Below are 15,349 nucleotides of genomic sequence, written 5' to 3'. Positions count from 1 at the left end.
ATAAATTAATAAAGAAGGGATCATATAACTTTACACAAAGTAATACTTAGAGCACAATTTGGGGTTTGAAATACATTTTACATATAAATACTTGTTAAGAGAAGTACTCCGTAACTCATGATTTGGATTTTATCCCCAACAATAATTTTGCTAGCACCTCCATTCCACCATATAATAAGCTACAGGCCCACAACACAAAGTTTATAAATTTTACTTGTAATTAATTATTTACTCGTAGTTTAATTTGGACCAACAAACGTACTGGAAGAGAATTTATAGTCAATAGACTAATGTAGCATCACTATCAAATCAGGATGAAGCCAATGTCCAAAACTTCAATTTGGAATATTAACTTTGTTGTCTGCCCTGAACCCAACATTTTTATCAGACATACTTCTTCCAAATTGTACGGGGATAAACCTTTCTTCATTTTTTATATTTTTTTTAAACTATTTTTTAATACATAAACAAATTATTAATTTTAATTACTGTGTTTACAGGAAGTACGCCCAAAATCAATAGGACTAATTAAAGAAATGATGCATAATGTAAAAGCGCAAAAATAAAATAATTTGGAATCCTTCATGGACTTCATCCCATATAGAGGGAATCAGGGAGTGGCATATCATCATTAATATGGCGTGCTTGCATCAGTTGATGATCATCCAAACAAAATGTACTTCTTATAAAATAATACGGAGTAATGTAAATAAAAGTAGTTTATGAGTCCATAAAACTTAAATTTTCAATCCATAAAACTTAAATTTTCAATACCATTCAAAATAGTTTGGCACATTAGACATACTAGTACATGTACATTTGCATAGATATATATATAGTCCAAAATGGGCGAGCTCAATATTGAGCCTATGCATTTAAGCTCACTTGGGGCTCGTTGAGTTTTGAATGTTATGGAATGGGTTCAATTCGATCAGAAAATCACTTAAAGTTTAAGTTCAGTTCAACATTTTGAGACTGTACTTATGTCTTTTTTAATTTGAGTCAAGCAAGTTTTGACCAAACTGCATTTAAACTTGGCAAAAAAAAAAAAACCTCAAGTTATTGTGGGTCTGGTAACTAGAAACGTATCAGCGCCAATGCTGCCCAAATCTTGATCTCGGACCTTCAAGCCCAAAAATTTAACGGCAACATGGCCCAGTCCAATAAAAATTAGGGCTTTTCAACTTTAACGGCTCTTCCGAATTCTGGTATGATTCTTGCTCAAAAATCAAAATGTTTGTTTGAATTGTAGTTGATTAATTCTGGCATGATCTTGTTCGAAATGTTTAATTGATTCGCAATCTTTCTTCATTTTCCCAGATTAATTTTCCTGCACTAACCCTAGTTCCTGATAATTCCTTCCTTAGGTGAGTAATCATGGCTACCAATACACCCAAGGCTCGAACCAGCAGCTTCTCTCGCAATCCATTGGCTGGTCCTGCTTCTCAAGTTCCGGGTCTTAAACCCGGTCCTAACGGTGTCGTTTTCCTTTCCTCCGGCATACCTGACCTTGACAGTAAGCTTACTAATTTTTACTTTTTTTTTTTTTTCTCAAAATAATAATATTCCTCTTTGATTCTTAGATGTTGGTTATAGTCATATTGATGTGCTAATTACAGTATTGGTTAATCTATGAAATGTTTTAGGGTTTTCTGGAGGCGGGGATTTTATTTGGGTGTGTGAATTTATTAAATTAGGCTTTAATTTGGTGAATAATCACCAAGTGATGTTTAATTAGGATTTAGTTGGAACCTAGTTTTCTGAAATTAATTTCCTTTCTATGTTTATGGGTGTTATTGAAGGTGTGATTTTGTCTAGTTTATGATGGAATTTTGTGCCCTCTCTTTTAAAAACAGGGATTTTGGGAGGTGGGTTCAGTTTGGGGAGTTTAGTTATGGTAATGGAGGATCCTGAAGCACCTCATCATATGTTATTGTTGAGGAATTTTATGGCGCAAGGATTAATTCATAATCAACCTCTTTTATATGCGAGTCCGGCGAAGGACCCGAAAGGGTTTTTGGGTACTTTGCCTAATCCAATGTCCCCTAAAGATGACAAGCCTCGTGATCACAGTACTGAACAGGTATCAGGATTATTATTGTATGGATTGTGGAGTGTATTTTTTGATGGAATGACCCAATTACCTACATGGTTTGATTGGTTATTATTGTAGGATAAGGATTTGAGAATTGCTTGGCAGTACAAGAAATATGCGAGGGAAAATCAACCGAGCAACAATATTAGAGGTAAATGTGCATAGTTTTCATCCCTGCTAATGACATCTCATGATCTTATGCTGTTGGTTGTTAGGACATTGGATATCTTATAACTTGCAACTTGTGGAATTTTAGACGGAAGTGGAAAGTATAGGAAATGGCCTTTTCAGTCTTTAAAAAACTTCGAATAGCATAAACTTTGATTTGTAATAATAACATAAAAGTGATGAAACTCATTTGGTGGCTTGGCAGATTCCAAATTTGAGTACTGCAACAATTTTGATTTGCGTAAACCTTTGGGGAGGGAACATTTTGGAGGAAAGCACATTGATTGTGTGAGCACTCAAGATCTGACTCTGGACACACTTCATCAGCGTTGCTCTACATTTTTAGCTCAAAACTCAAGGTATGCCCTTTTGACTATATAGGGGATTAGGGGAGGCAATCCTGCTTTTGAATAGGTTCTTTGTGACTTTTGCTTCTCATTTACTGCATTTTTGCTTCTGGTATGGGATCTTGTAAGCAACTTGATCCACTATATCTCTTTCTCTTGACGTTACTCTTCTCTTATTTGCAGAACTAGTAATAGCATTCCTTGTGGTGGCCGCATTGCTATTCAGTCATTATGTGCTCCCCAGTGTGGATACTTTGACAAGGTAGTAATTCTTTTTTTCCTCTTTGTTGCAATACTAAAAATTTCTGTTCATTTTTCCAATCATTTATATGTTGGGAATTTTCTGCATTTAATGTTTCAGGACTGGGATATGCTTGCTTTTATCAAGTCTTTGAAAGTCATGGTTAAGGCATCAAATTCAGTTGCCATTATTACCTTTCCACATTCCCTTCTGTCATCATCCTTTTCTAAGAGATGGCAGCATTTGGCTGATACCCTGCTCTCAGTCAAAGCAATTCCAGGCATGTCAATGGACTCTAATTAATTATGTCAGAAGATCATAGTTCTTTATTTTAATATCAAAAGTAATTCATATTCAATGTTTTCATCAGATGAGGACAAGGAGTTAGCACAACTGCTTACTGGATATCAAGAAATGGTTGGTTTCCTCAGCATTCACAAAGTGGCCAGGATCAACACCCAGGTATTTGACTATTTGAGATTCTCCTTATCTTGGGTTTTTTTTTGACTAATCGAGCTTGCTTGGTTTGTTAACCCTGTGGGGTTGGTAGAGTGGGCTTTGTGTGTGTATGTTCTTTTTTTGGTAACCAGTATGCAATTTGTTTCTCAATTTCAGTTTATCTTGTTATAAGTGAAGGATTGTATCTTAACTTTTAGTTCCTTTGTTGGATGCCACAAAGCAGGTACCTTTGGTTTTAGAGGCTTCAACATTTTCAATCAAGCTTCATAAGCGTAGATCATTGATTTTAGAATGTCTGAATCAAGCTCCCATTGATGGTTCAAGTGGAGCATCATATGGCACATCTAGTAGTTGTTCTTCATCCACTAAACAAGGATCTCTTGACTTCTAATCCTTCTATTTGATCCACAAAGTTTTGGAGTTCTTACGCTATCAATGTTTGGCATTAATGGGCCTTTAAATCATAACCTATGCAGCTTACTGTTTACACTTTACGCAATAGTAAGAAATAATTAGATGGCATTTATATCTTCTCGTTTTTCAGATTTACGATATATGGGTATGATGCTAACTCTTTCATTCTAATGCTGATAACAGCATAACACAAGTGCATTGCGCAGGAGTGGAGGAGCCTGAATGTTGAGGTTGAGATATGATTAGAAAAGTCATGTGGCATGGTACAATGACAAATGGTAAGTGCTCATTGATGTTAACTTGGTATCTTTATCCCGTAGTGATGTCAAACTCCAAGCACTGTCATTATTAGATATGGAAGTGACATCCATATTCGAGGACAACGATTGACGGCCCACTTCCTGTCTCTTGGACACAAGTGTGCTCAAATACTCGATATCCATCGGCATTTTTTGATAATGATATGTTAGACCATGTGTAAATGTTTAGTAGCTGTTAAGAAATGAGAAGGAACTATATTCATTGTATTATGAAAATGTCACTGTTTTCCATGTGTTTGAAATTTTGAGCACGGCAATTTTGCTGGTTCTATAGCATAGTGGTTCTTGTGAAGGGAAGAGTCTGTAAGCCCAACTGCCCAAGCACCGTGAGTTTTGCACGCTTGCCATGCGATAAGTGCTTGCATTTTGTGCTGCTGTGACACGTATGCAGCAGCACGTAATGCATGACATACTCGAGCAGCTTTCAACAACATACCGATTTCAATTTTCAATTCCCAGATCATAGCTAAAGTTGTTCAGTTAAAGAAGATGCACATGTTTACCATCCAATAAAAAAAATTCATGTATTATAATTCAACCACAACGTCAATTGTTCTACATAGATTATAATATCGTTTGTTTTACATAGAAGATAGTAACCATAGTAATTGTTGAAACAAGACTTGTTTCTAGAAAGTCACAACTTATCCCAGCCTTGTTATATCATTAGAATGGATCTATCCTCATTCAGCTTTCATTGTGTTGGCAATGTCGATGACAAAACGGTACCTAACGTCTGCTTTGAGTAGTCGTTCCATGGCTGTGTTCACATAATCCATCGGAACAACCTCAATATCTGCTTTAATATCATGCTTGGCAGCAAAATCAATCATTTCTTGTGTCTCTTTCATGCCTCCTATGCAGCTTCCAGCTACGATCTTCCTACCTGTTTTTATTATAAAAAAAGGCAATCATGAATCTCCATAGTTCATTAGATTAAACGCTTGATCATACAAAAAAGTAAATAAACGAACAAATCCTCGCTTATTTTTGGTAGGAGTTGGGGGAGGGTTGCTTACCCATTAGCAGAGGGAAGATTGGCAACTCAAGAGGTCTGTCTGGAGCCCCAACCATGACCAACTTTCCGTGAGTCTTCATCAGAGCGATCAATGGTAAAAGAGGGTGAGCTGCCGAGACTGTATCAATAATGCCATCCATTGTTCCTACAGCAGCCTACACAAATGCAAGCAGTTCTAGTCAGAAAATCCACAAAGTCTAATTTAAGCAATGCAATCCTTGGAAGACATGCAACTTTAAATTACCTGCAGTTGCTGAGGGTCGCGGCTGACCAGGAAGGAATCAGCACCAAGACGGTTGACAGCTTCTTCCTTTTTGCTAGGTGAGGTACTGATAACTGTCACCTTAGCACCAAAAGCCTTGGCGAATTTCACAGCCATGTGTCCAAGACCACCAAGGCCAACAACACCGACATGGAGTCCAGGTTTATCAAGCTCAAAGTACTTCAAAGGGCTGTAGACAGTGATACCAGCGCATAAAAGAGGGGCAGTGGCATCGAGTGCCATGTTCTCAGGAATGCGAACAGCGAAATGCTCGTCTACAACCATGATATCAGAGTAACCTCCATATGTAGGGGTGCCATCATAATAAGTGGATCCATAGGTTAGGAGCACTTTGGGGCAGTAATTCTCGAGGTGCTTGTCACAACTATCACACGAACGACAGGCTCCAACCATGCATCCTACCCCAACTTTGTCCCCTACTTTGAAGTTTTGCACCTTGCTTCCTACTTCTGTAACCTCCCCTACAATCTCGTGCCTGAAAAAAGTAACATAAATCTTTAATTGTTAGAGGACCAGCTATTGATACCATGTTAGAGTACCAACTCAACCAAAAGCTTAAGCTGACGGTTGAAGCTCAGGATCGGTTTATATACTCTATCATTAATTATACTCTATAACACAGTATGTATCACGAAGTATATGATACAGAAACATTGTTGGAAAAGGTAATTACCCAGGAACAGCAGGATAAGAGGCATTCCCCCATTCATTCTTTATGAAGTGAAGATCAGAGTGACAAATGCCACAGTACAACACTTTGAAAGTTACATCTTGCTCTCCTGTTGCCCTGCAAGTTAAAACAATAACATTTTATAAGTAATCCGCTAACTGCATCACAGACTTTGTAACAAATTCGCATTAAACACATAACTAATCCAGAACAATAGTTTAAACAATTTGTAAAATTGTGTCACTTGAAAATGGCCTTAGATCATGTACTTGAAAAGTTGAAATTAGTACAACTTCCATCCTAAATCAGGTAATTAATTAATTCTTCACCACTTTGGTAAGTCCAAAAACAAACCTTTATCACCCCATCAACAGTTGGGCCCTACCTATTCCATTTTCATAATTAAAAAAAAAAAAAAAAAAATTCCACTTTCAAATGAATTAAGCTAAATGGAGAATATATAGTCCTCCAATTAGCCTTTCTGCTTTTATATTTTTTACCCCTTTATAGCGATTATTCATTCTTCCCCGTCTTTCGTGATGCATGCCAAAAATAATACAATGTACTCCGTACTTCATATCAGATTATAGAATAAAGTACTCCTATTTGTTACTATCACGACTTGTTATAAAATAGTTATGTCATATGCATCCGTACATATAGTATAAGCTTTAAAAACAATTCTTAAATTTAGGATATATGAAAACTTATAAGACTTCGTATCTTAAATTCCTTTATAATTCTCTTAAATTATAATTGCAAAGCAATCCGATAATAACAAACACAATTGATAGTTAATTTAATACAACTCATCATCATCTTTGATTAAAACCCATCATAAAATGACTACGATATTTTAAAAAGTCGTACCCTTATACTTATAAATTCATGAATACATGACAATTTGATCACTCTCATAAAATCAACACCTCTAGAGAGCAGTATGCATGACAAAACACGCTAAAATATAAAACATTGATAATAAGATTGAAAACAAGAATGTCAAACAAAATATACCTCCTAGAGAAATGGAAGGGAGAAAGGATTCCTGATGTATCTCTAGCAGCCCATCCAAAAGCCTTTTGTGGGTGTACATCCTCAGGTCTTGCCATTTTTTTTTCTCTTCAAATTATTTTGTTGAAATTTTTCTTTTTATTCTTAAATAAAACTCCAGAAACTTTCAAGAGAAAATTTTTTTTTCCTTAACTTTGTTTAAAAATAGAGGGAAAAGAAAATGTATGAAGGAAAAAGTTATGATCCAAAAATAGGCTTATATAGCACTCAATTGAGGAGCAAAAGTGACGTAGTTGGTGACCTAAGATTTTGTGACAGCCTCTGTAATTGGGTGGAATGATTTTATTACGTTCATATGCGGGTGAGAATTGACAGTGCTACATGAGTTTCTTCTTGTAGTCTGTATTTTGCCACGTGTCTTTACAGTGCTTTAATTTTTTTTTTTTTCTTTGGACAAGGAATTATTTGGAATTATCGCGTAAATGTTCTGCTTTTGAAAATCTAGAAATCACGATTTTATAGTTGTTTAATTCAAGATTTGTAGAATAAGTCAATAAGTTGAGACAAAAAGTTAAAAAGAAACAAATACTTGTTAAATAAATTTTCCAGTTGTCATATATACTAGCTTAAGGCCCGTGCCATGCATGGTAAGTCTAATTTTTTTAAAAAAATTAATTATATTCAACAAATAAAATTTGATAAAACATACAAATCAAATAAATAGAAATTATAATGTCATAATCTATATTAATAGGCAAAACAACAAATTATCTAAAAAATGGATTTTTTAGTCTGCTTGAACTCAATAATTTTTCTAGAGGGGCTTGATCAGGTCTAGTGGCCATATTAGTGAATACTTATTTATAAATGCATTTTTAATAAACATCAAAAATCAATCGAACAACAAACTAAAATCTCCACTAAAATTATTAGCAAAAGTGCAAACATACACAAAATTACAAATAATATATCACCATTATATCTAAAAAATCATTTGTTAAACACAACATTTATCTTATAGCTATACTGTAGTCTATAAATCAATTTGTGATAATATGAACGTATAGTAGTAAAATTTTATGAACAAAATTTTAATTAACTTGAATATATAGTTATATTGAATTGAAATTGAAATAAAATATTAGCTAGAGGTATTTTAAAAAAAATAAAAAATTAAGTGATGTTTTAAAGTAATTTGTGTAACATCTATTATATGAATCAATTTATTATAACGTTTTTGGAAAAATCTAATAACACTCCATTTAAAAGATAGTTAAAAGGAAGTTGAAATAATTATTATTTTTTTTTTAAAGAAGTTGAAAATGTATATAGCATAATTTTAAACACCAAATAAAAAGGAATATATATATATATATATATATATATATATATATATATATATATATATATATATATATATATATATATATATATATATATATATATATATATGTCATAAAGATAATACAAAAGATTTGGAATGATATTATTATAGAATCAAATATTAACAAAAAAAAAGGTGCATTTTAGTATTAAGTTATTATTGATGATTGATATATATATATATATATATATATATATATATATATATATATATATATATATATAATCTAACTAATTTTAATCTCTATTATCTCTATCATATACACCATAATTAAGCTAACTATTGAACTCCAGAGAGATTTAGAATTATCTAATTAAAATGCCCTTGCTTTTTCCCAACTTTCACACTAATTACAATAATACAACTTATTTTATTGATTTTAATTTACTTATTAAAACTGACTTTTTTTTACTATATATGTAGAAAACTATTAATGTTAGATGTTTAGTGGTATTCTATATGTTGATTATATATAGCTAAGAGTATAATTTTACTAATTAACATCATGCATGTAGTAAAAATTGTTAAAGATATACTTGTAGATAATGGTTAGTACTTGTACTAATTACTAAAGTATTATATTGAAATATAAATACATAGTATGATTACCTGTTAGCTTCACCAGGTGGGCTACGTTTTGGTTTGGGTCACGTTTACAATTAGGCGCATTTATCAATTGTGCTTCTTTAATAGGTTGGTGTTGCAGCTACCTTAGCTATGTAAGGATGTAGCTAAGACTAATTGCTATTAACCCCATTTTAAGTGTATTATATCATGTGAGGCCCATTTTTATTAAATACTATGATAAAATGTGTGTTGCAACTATAAAGAAACGGAGAAAGTACTTATTTACAATTTGTAGGATCAAACTAATTTTTTTTTTCAACCATCTACAACTACTTTTATACAAATAATAATTAAGAAATTACAAATTGTGATATTATTGAAATCAATGTGTATTGTGTAGTATCCAAAAATTAATTTTTATAATTTGCATTAGTCCGTAATCAAAGTTATAATTAACCAAATATGTGTATTGGAGATCGCACAACAATGTAAATGAGTAAAACAAAAATGCTTTCAATATGTGCCCTCTAAGAGCCCAAAGTGACTGAGGGCATGTTATGATTTATTGCACTGAAATGAAGTGAGTTGAACTAAACTGAACTAAATTGTTTATAATAGAAGGAAATTAGGAAGTAAACTGAACTGAACTGAAATTAAGCTGAAGACTTGAAGAGAACAGGCCCTGAGTCTGATCCCTAACTCACAACTAACCCATTCAATAACATGGAGATTATAATGTATAAAATTATAAATAGAATTTATAGCTTAAGCAATAAAATGACACATTAATATTGTTATATTACTCGATACTTGTTAAATTGTTATGTACGGAGTATTATCAAAATAAATCTGGTTATGTATGTAATCAATTATGTATTTTTTTTTTAATGGAGTAATATCAATTAGGATATTACAAGATAATAAATTATGTAATCAACTAGGATATTACAAGATAAACATATTATTATCTGTAATATCTATGTATCAATTAGGATACATATGATATTACAATTATTGTAATATCCACTGTTTATGTAATATCAATATATGGAGTATAATGTATTACAAAAATTAAATGCATCATCTTGTAATATCTTTGATTACATGGGGTGTTACATTGATTTTCTTTTTTTCTTCCAATATATAACTAGATTAGTGCCCGCGCATCGTACGGTAGTAACAATTTTTTTCCATAATTAATTTGTGATATAATATTAAAAATGAGGCAATTCATATGAAATATACAAATGCAATGTGTATAAGAAAATTGAAATAATAAGGCCAAAATTATTAAAATTAAATTGAGAAAAAAAAAATTGTAGATTAGTTGTGTTGAAAATATTTAAAAGCAGTATACACTAGATGAAAGCCTGTGCGATGCACGGTTTTTTTATATTTTGTTTTGAATATTTCTCGTGATTTCTTAATCTCTAACAATTTTGTTTTTTTATTTAAATTTGTTGACATAAATTTCACATAAATGTTTAAATAGGGTAAAGTTTTTCTTGCATTATATGTTTTAATTTTTTTTTTTTATGAAAATATCATGTCATTCATTGGATATATTTAGATAAAACCATTAATGTAACACCCCCAAATCTCCCTCTACGTAAAAACTATATTTATACGTATACAAATACCGTAGAGATAGACTTGGGCGTATTACCGCCACGTGAAAACGTAAGGCTTAATTAATTACTCAAATGGCAGCGGAAAATAACTAACTTTTATTAATAAAATGAATAACCATAATAACTGTTTCAATTACTTCAATAACTCCTAACTATGTGATCCCAACCCGACTCTAGCATGCACACGAACAAATCCACATCTGAAATCAATACTGCTTATCAGTAATGGTAAACAGGGCGAACCAAAACAAAAAGGAAAACAGATTAGCAAAAACGCTAAGTACGTATAAGTGCAAGGCATGTAAATATTTTTATTAGGCAAACATGCTTTCGAAATAACCAGTTAAATTTAACTTGCCACAAGTCACTTTTAAAATTAGACTATCTAAAATTAAACCTTCTAAGGGTAGTAATGTTCATCAATAAAAGCTTTCCAAACCAATAGGTTTCCAATTTATAACTTTTCAATTTTAAAATATAATTCCAAACCAAATTTCCTCACCTAAGTGTGCACACCCCCCAAGCAAGTTAAACTATACACGAGGAAAGACCAGATCATACAAAGCTCATGGTCTTACTTAACCAGTCCCGGGTAGAGGGACAATTAAAATATTAGGCTCATAATGAGCTACAAATTTTAAATTAACTCAATCAAGTGATTTATAAATATATAAAACAACTTTTATTAAATCAATCAAACACTTTTCCAGATCAAACCTTTAGATCGTAAAATTATATATTTTAACTCATCATCATTAAATATTCATATGCAACATTTATTCAAACAACATTAAAACAAACATTTACCCAAAACATGCATTCAAAATTATATCAAGGAGCTAGCCACCTATATGTACCTTGATCACGAGAACAATAAGGTACAACTACTAAACTTGACCACGATCGAGGGACTCCTCCTACACATATAAAATAACCTTAATTAATATAAGGTTAACAAAATAACACAAAATCATAAACACCATTCTATTATGCATGAACTACCTAAATATTAACCTTATCAAATTGAATTTTTTTTATAAAAATAGATTATGTTAGTACTAAAAATAGTAACATTAGTATCAAAGTGTAACGTTGGTATCAAAATAACATTAGTATCATAAATTAACAATATTGATAAAAATAATACTCATGATGATGATGATGATGATGATGATGTAAGGAAGTAAAGAGTCATCATTATAGTACTAGAATTCTTGCTGCAAAAAGGAGGGCGAAAGAAAGAAAGTGCAAATTCCACCTTCTAGCAGCAGGTCACGGCAGCAGGACAGTTTAGAGGCAACAAAAGGTGGCGGAAAAGGTAATGTATGGTCGGCAGAAATGGGGGTGCGGTTGTGGTGTTTAATTGAGCAAACAAGAAAGGAATAGAGGAGGGCGTGAGGTTGAGAGTAGAGCAAAGAGTTCTGATTTTTGGTGTGAGGAATTTGTGAAGGATTGAGGGTCTATTTATAGTGTTTAAGGGGTAGCAAGATAGAGTTAAAGGAGGAATGATATTAGCATAGGAACATGATAAATTTAAGTTTGTTAAATGAATATGAGTGAAATTTAGTCTTGGTTCATATGGAAAAATTCAATGGAAAAAGATTAGAGATGGAAGTAAGATAGATGCTAATTTTGTTAAGGAAGATAGAAGTTAAGGTAAGACAAATAAAGAGGTTTAATAAGATAAAGCCATAAGTAAGCCACCTTCAAGAAACTAACTCACGGCCAACATAATAATTTTTTATTATTTTATTATTTTATTATTTTTTTTTTATGAAAATCATAGTTAAAAATAATGATTTGATAATTAAATCAAGTAAGCAAATATAATAGATAATATCAAACTAAGATAGTTGTACATCATTAAATATGAACTGACCAAAATAATTAATTATTATTATTGATTTAAAGTACTAAAATAATTAATTGTTCAAATAATTAGATACTTATTTTTGACGTCAAAAATTAATTTTGGATCCTTATTCAAATAATTGAATAAATTATTAATATATTTTTCAAAATTTCGGGGTATTACAATTAATATCAAAAGACAATTTTTTTTAAAAATAAAAAAATTATTTTCTATCCAATATTTTTTTAAAAAAAAGGTAATTTTTTATTTTTGTAAAAATAATTTAAATCCTAGTACTTAAATGTTAAATCTCACAAAAATATAATATTATTAATTAAACCATATAATATTATGATTAATTTTCTTGCTAGAAAAAGATGGTTTTTATTATTCATTAGTTTTAGTTTTATGAAAATTGCATTTATAATTAATAAATAAATCATATATAAATATGGTATGATTGGTATCTCATCCGTCAAAACATTGTTCCAATCCAAAGGGACTATGTTTCTTCTAATAAATATTTTGATAAGAACATATTATAAAATATACACAAACACATGTAACAAAAATTATTAGATACATATAAATATATATATATATAAGAAGTCTTGTCAATATATATATATATATATATATATATATATATATATATATATATATATATATATATATATATATATATATATATATATATATATATATATATATAAGAAGTATTATAATTTAAAAATTAAAAAAAACATATATACCTTTTATCTTTTATTTAAGTAGAATCATCATGTTTCAAAAAAAAAGTAGAATCACCAACTTCATCCTAATTGATAGAACAACAATATTCTAGAAAAACTAAATTATTATTTTGTTGTCATTAACAACATGATATTGCTTCTTATTTGGAACAATTGAAAAGTAACTAACAGAGTAAACTTTACCTTCAATCAATTTTGCACGAAAGTGTTGAACAAAGTTGGCTTTAATTGAGGCATGAACGTAAACACCCTATAATTAAAAATAAGAAATTAAATTAATAACTTGATTAAGTCATCTAAATCACCAATTTTGTTTTTCTTCATAAAAAATTTAATAAAAAAAACTAAACATGTTTATTAAAAAATTAATTTATGTATGCAATGTAAAATAAATACCTCCTTGTTTAATAGGACCATATTCCAATTTATTAAGTTATCTTGCTTGCAGAAGTGTAGTACATCAAACAGGCTAGAAACTCGTACATTGATTTTCAAATCATTTTTGGTCGAATCTAATTCTTGAATTGAATTAGATATTTAGATTTGCATGTGAAAACAAAATTAGTAAACAAAACATAAACATACAATCATTACGTCGCGTATCCCTAATAACACAATGTAAGTAATAATTACAAATAAATTTAAACATGAATTTTAAAAATTAAGCTAAAAATTATGATCTAAAACTGACACAAAATTACTAACACAAATTTCACTTGATGAGGATTTGTATTGATACGAAATTTTTGTTGGTGTTGTATGATGCGTCTATTTATAATAATAGGTGTCATAATATTAAATTTATTATTTTTTAATTTAATTAAATTTTGATTTTGTTTCTAATTTAATCATATCATAAACGCTATTATCAAATTTTATCTTATTTTGTGCACTTATCTTTAATTTTTTTTTTTTTTTTTTTTTTTGTAATTTTTTTTGTGGTTTTTAATCTACGTGGAATTGAAATTTTAGATATCAAATATAAGTCGTTACTTTTACCTAGGTGGCAATATAATTTTTAATCATTATTCACTCTTTCTTAGGTGGCGAGTGAATTTTATAATTTTAAAATAAAATAGAAATCTAATTTTTAATTGGTCGAAAATATACCTATGTGGCGCGCCGAATGATCTCCAAAAATGCCTACTTTATTTATATATATTAGTTTATATTACATTAATGATGCATGTTTTTTCCAAAAATAACTATACAATGTACCTTTTAAAAAATACGCTAAGTAAAATAACAAAAACCAAAAAAAAAATAAAAAAAAAATAACGATGACATTGTTTTGGCGGGAAATTTTTTAATGATAGTTTGACATGTGTCAAAAATGATGTAAGCATTTTCTGTTTTAGTATTAGTTAATAGAATTGATATCCTATGATATCTTCTTGATCATATCACTCTGTATTTAGACAACCAAACCGGCAAACCCCACTGTTTTTTTTTTTTTTTTACTGGACCGTTTTTCTATTTTAAGACGTCTATTTATGGACGGTAGGAATAATATATATTTAGCTTATGTCAAATTTTTTAGGTAAAATTTAGATTTTGTGGAAAGAAACTGAGAACGAAATAGTCAATGTAGTTATGTAGGCCCTTTCACTTCACTTTAAAAAAATAGTATTTAGTAAAAATAATTTTAATTCAGCAAAAAATAATTTAGTTCAGTAAAAATAATTTCAGTTCATTAAAATTCAATAAATTTAAAGAACAATTATAATAGAAAATCAGTAAAAAGTAATTTAAGTTCAGCAAAAATTATTTCAGTTCAGTAAAAAAAAAAATTCAGTTCAGTAAATATAAGGTAAAGTTAACGGGACTTTAAACTTATTAAAAGTAGTTTAAGCCTTATGCGAAAGGAGCGACATGATATGGACCATCCTATACATAAATCCAAACGAAAGCAAACTTGATAAGTTGATAGAGAATGGACAGATAAAAAAGACTTCAATTTCAATTTCCATTACAATTTGTGTCTGTTTGTAAACTCGTGTGTCACATTGAAATTCAATTATTCAAACATCATTTATATCAATGAGCATGTGAACCACATAATTAATGGCTACATATCTTGATCAGTACAAGGTACAAAATCATATACGTATGAAATATATGCGTTTCCCCAATC

General features: G+C 30.2%; 2 protein-coding genes across 2 annotated transcripts; one reads left to right on the top strand and one right to left on the bottom strand.

Annotated features, from left to right (window-relative positions):
* Window positions 1–1,235: 1,235 nt before the first annotated feature.
* On the top strand, window positions 1,236–4,454 carry LOC145561996 (elongator complex protein 4-like). Its single transcript, XM_081622142.1, has 9 exons — window positions 1,236–1,516; window positions 1,857–2,083; window positions 2,174–2,246; window positions 2,469–2,622; window positions 2,794–2,872; window positions 2,972–3,131; window positions 3,222–3,313; window positions 3,534–3,811; window positions 3,908–4,454. Exons 1-8 carry the CDS (start codon window positions 1,378–1,380, stop codon window positions 3,699–3,701), a joined length of 1,092 nt encoding a protein of 363 aa, XP_081478268.1. The 5' UTR covers window positions 1,236–1,377; the 3' UTR covers window positions 3,702–3,811; window positions 3,908–4,454.
* Window positions 4,455–4,549: 95 nt separating this feature from the next.
* LOC145561997 (putative mannitol dehydrogenase) lies at window positions 4,550–7,196 on the bottom strand. Its single transcript, XM_081622143.1, has 5 exons — window positions 7,033–7,196; window positions 6,019–6,132; window positions 5,307–5,820; window positions 5,064–5,217; window positions 4,550–4,930 (listed from the first exon to the last, which is right to left on the bottom strand). Exons 1-5 carry the CDS (start codon window positions 7,125–7,127, stop codon window positions 4,728–4,730), a joined length of 1,080 nt encoding a protein of 359 aa, XP_081478269.1. The 5' UTR covers window positions 7,128–7,196; the 3' UTR covers window positions 4,550–4,727.
* Window positions 7,197–15,349: the final 8,153 nt, after the last annotated feature.

This window comes from Chenopodium album, chromosome 10 (assembly GCF_948465745.1).
Source record: "Chenopodium album chromosome 10, dcCheAlbu1.1, whole genome shotgun sequence".
In the NCBI taxonomy this organism is placed as follows: Eukaryota; Viridiplantae; Streptophyta; class Magnoliopsida; order Caryophyllales; family Amaranthaceae; genus Chenopodium; species Chenopodium album.
Note: the sequence above shows the minus strand (reverse complement) of the source record. Positions and strands in the feature narration are given on the sequence as shown.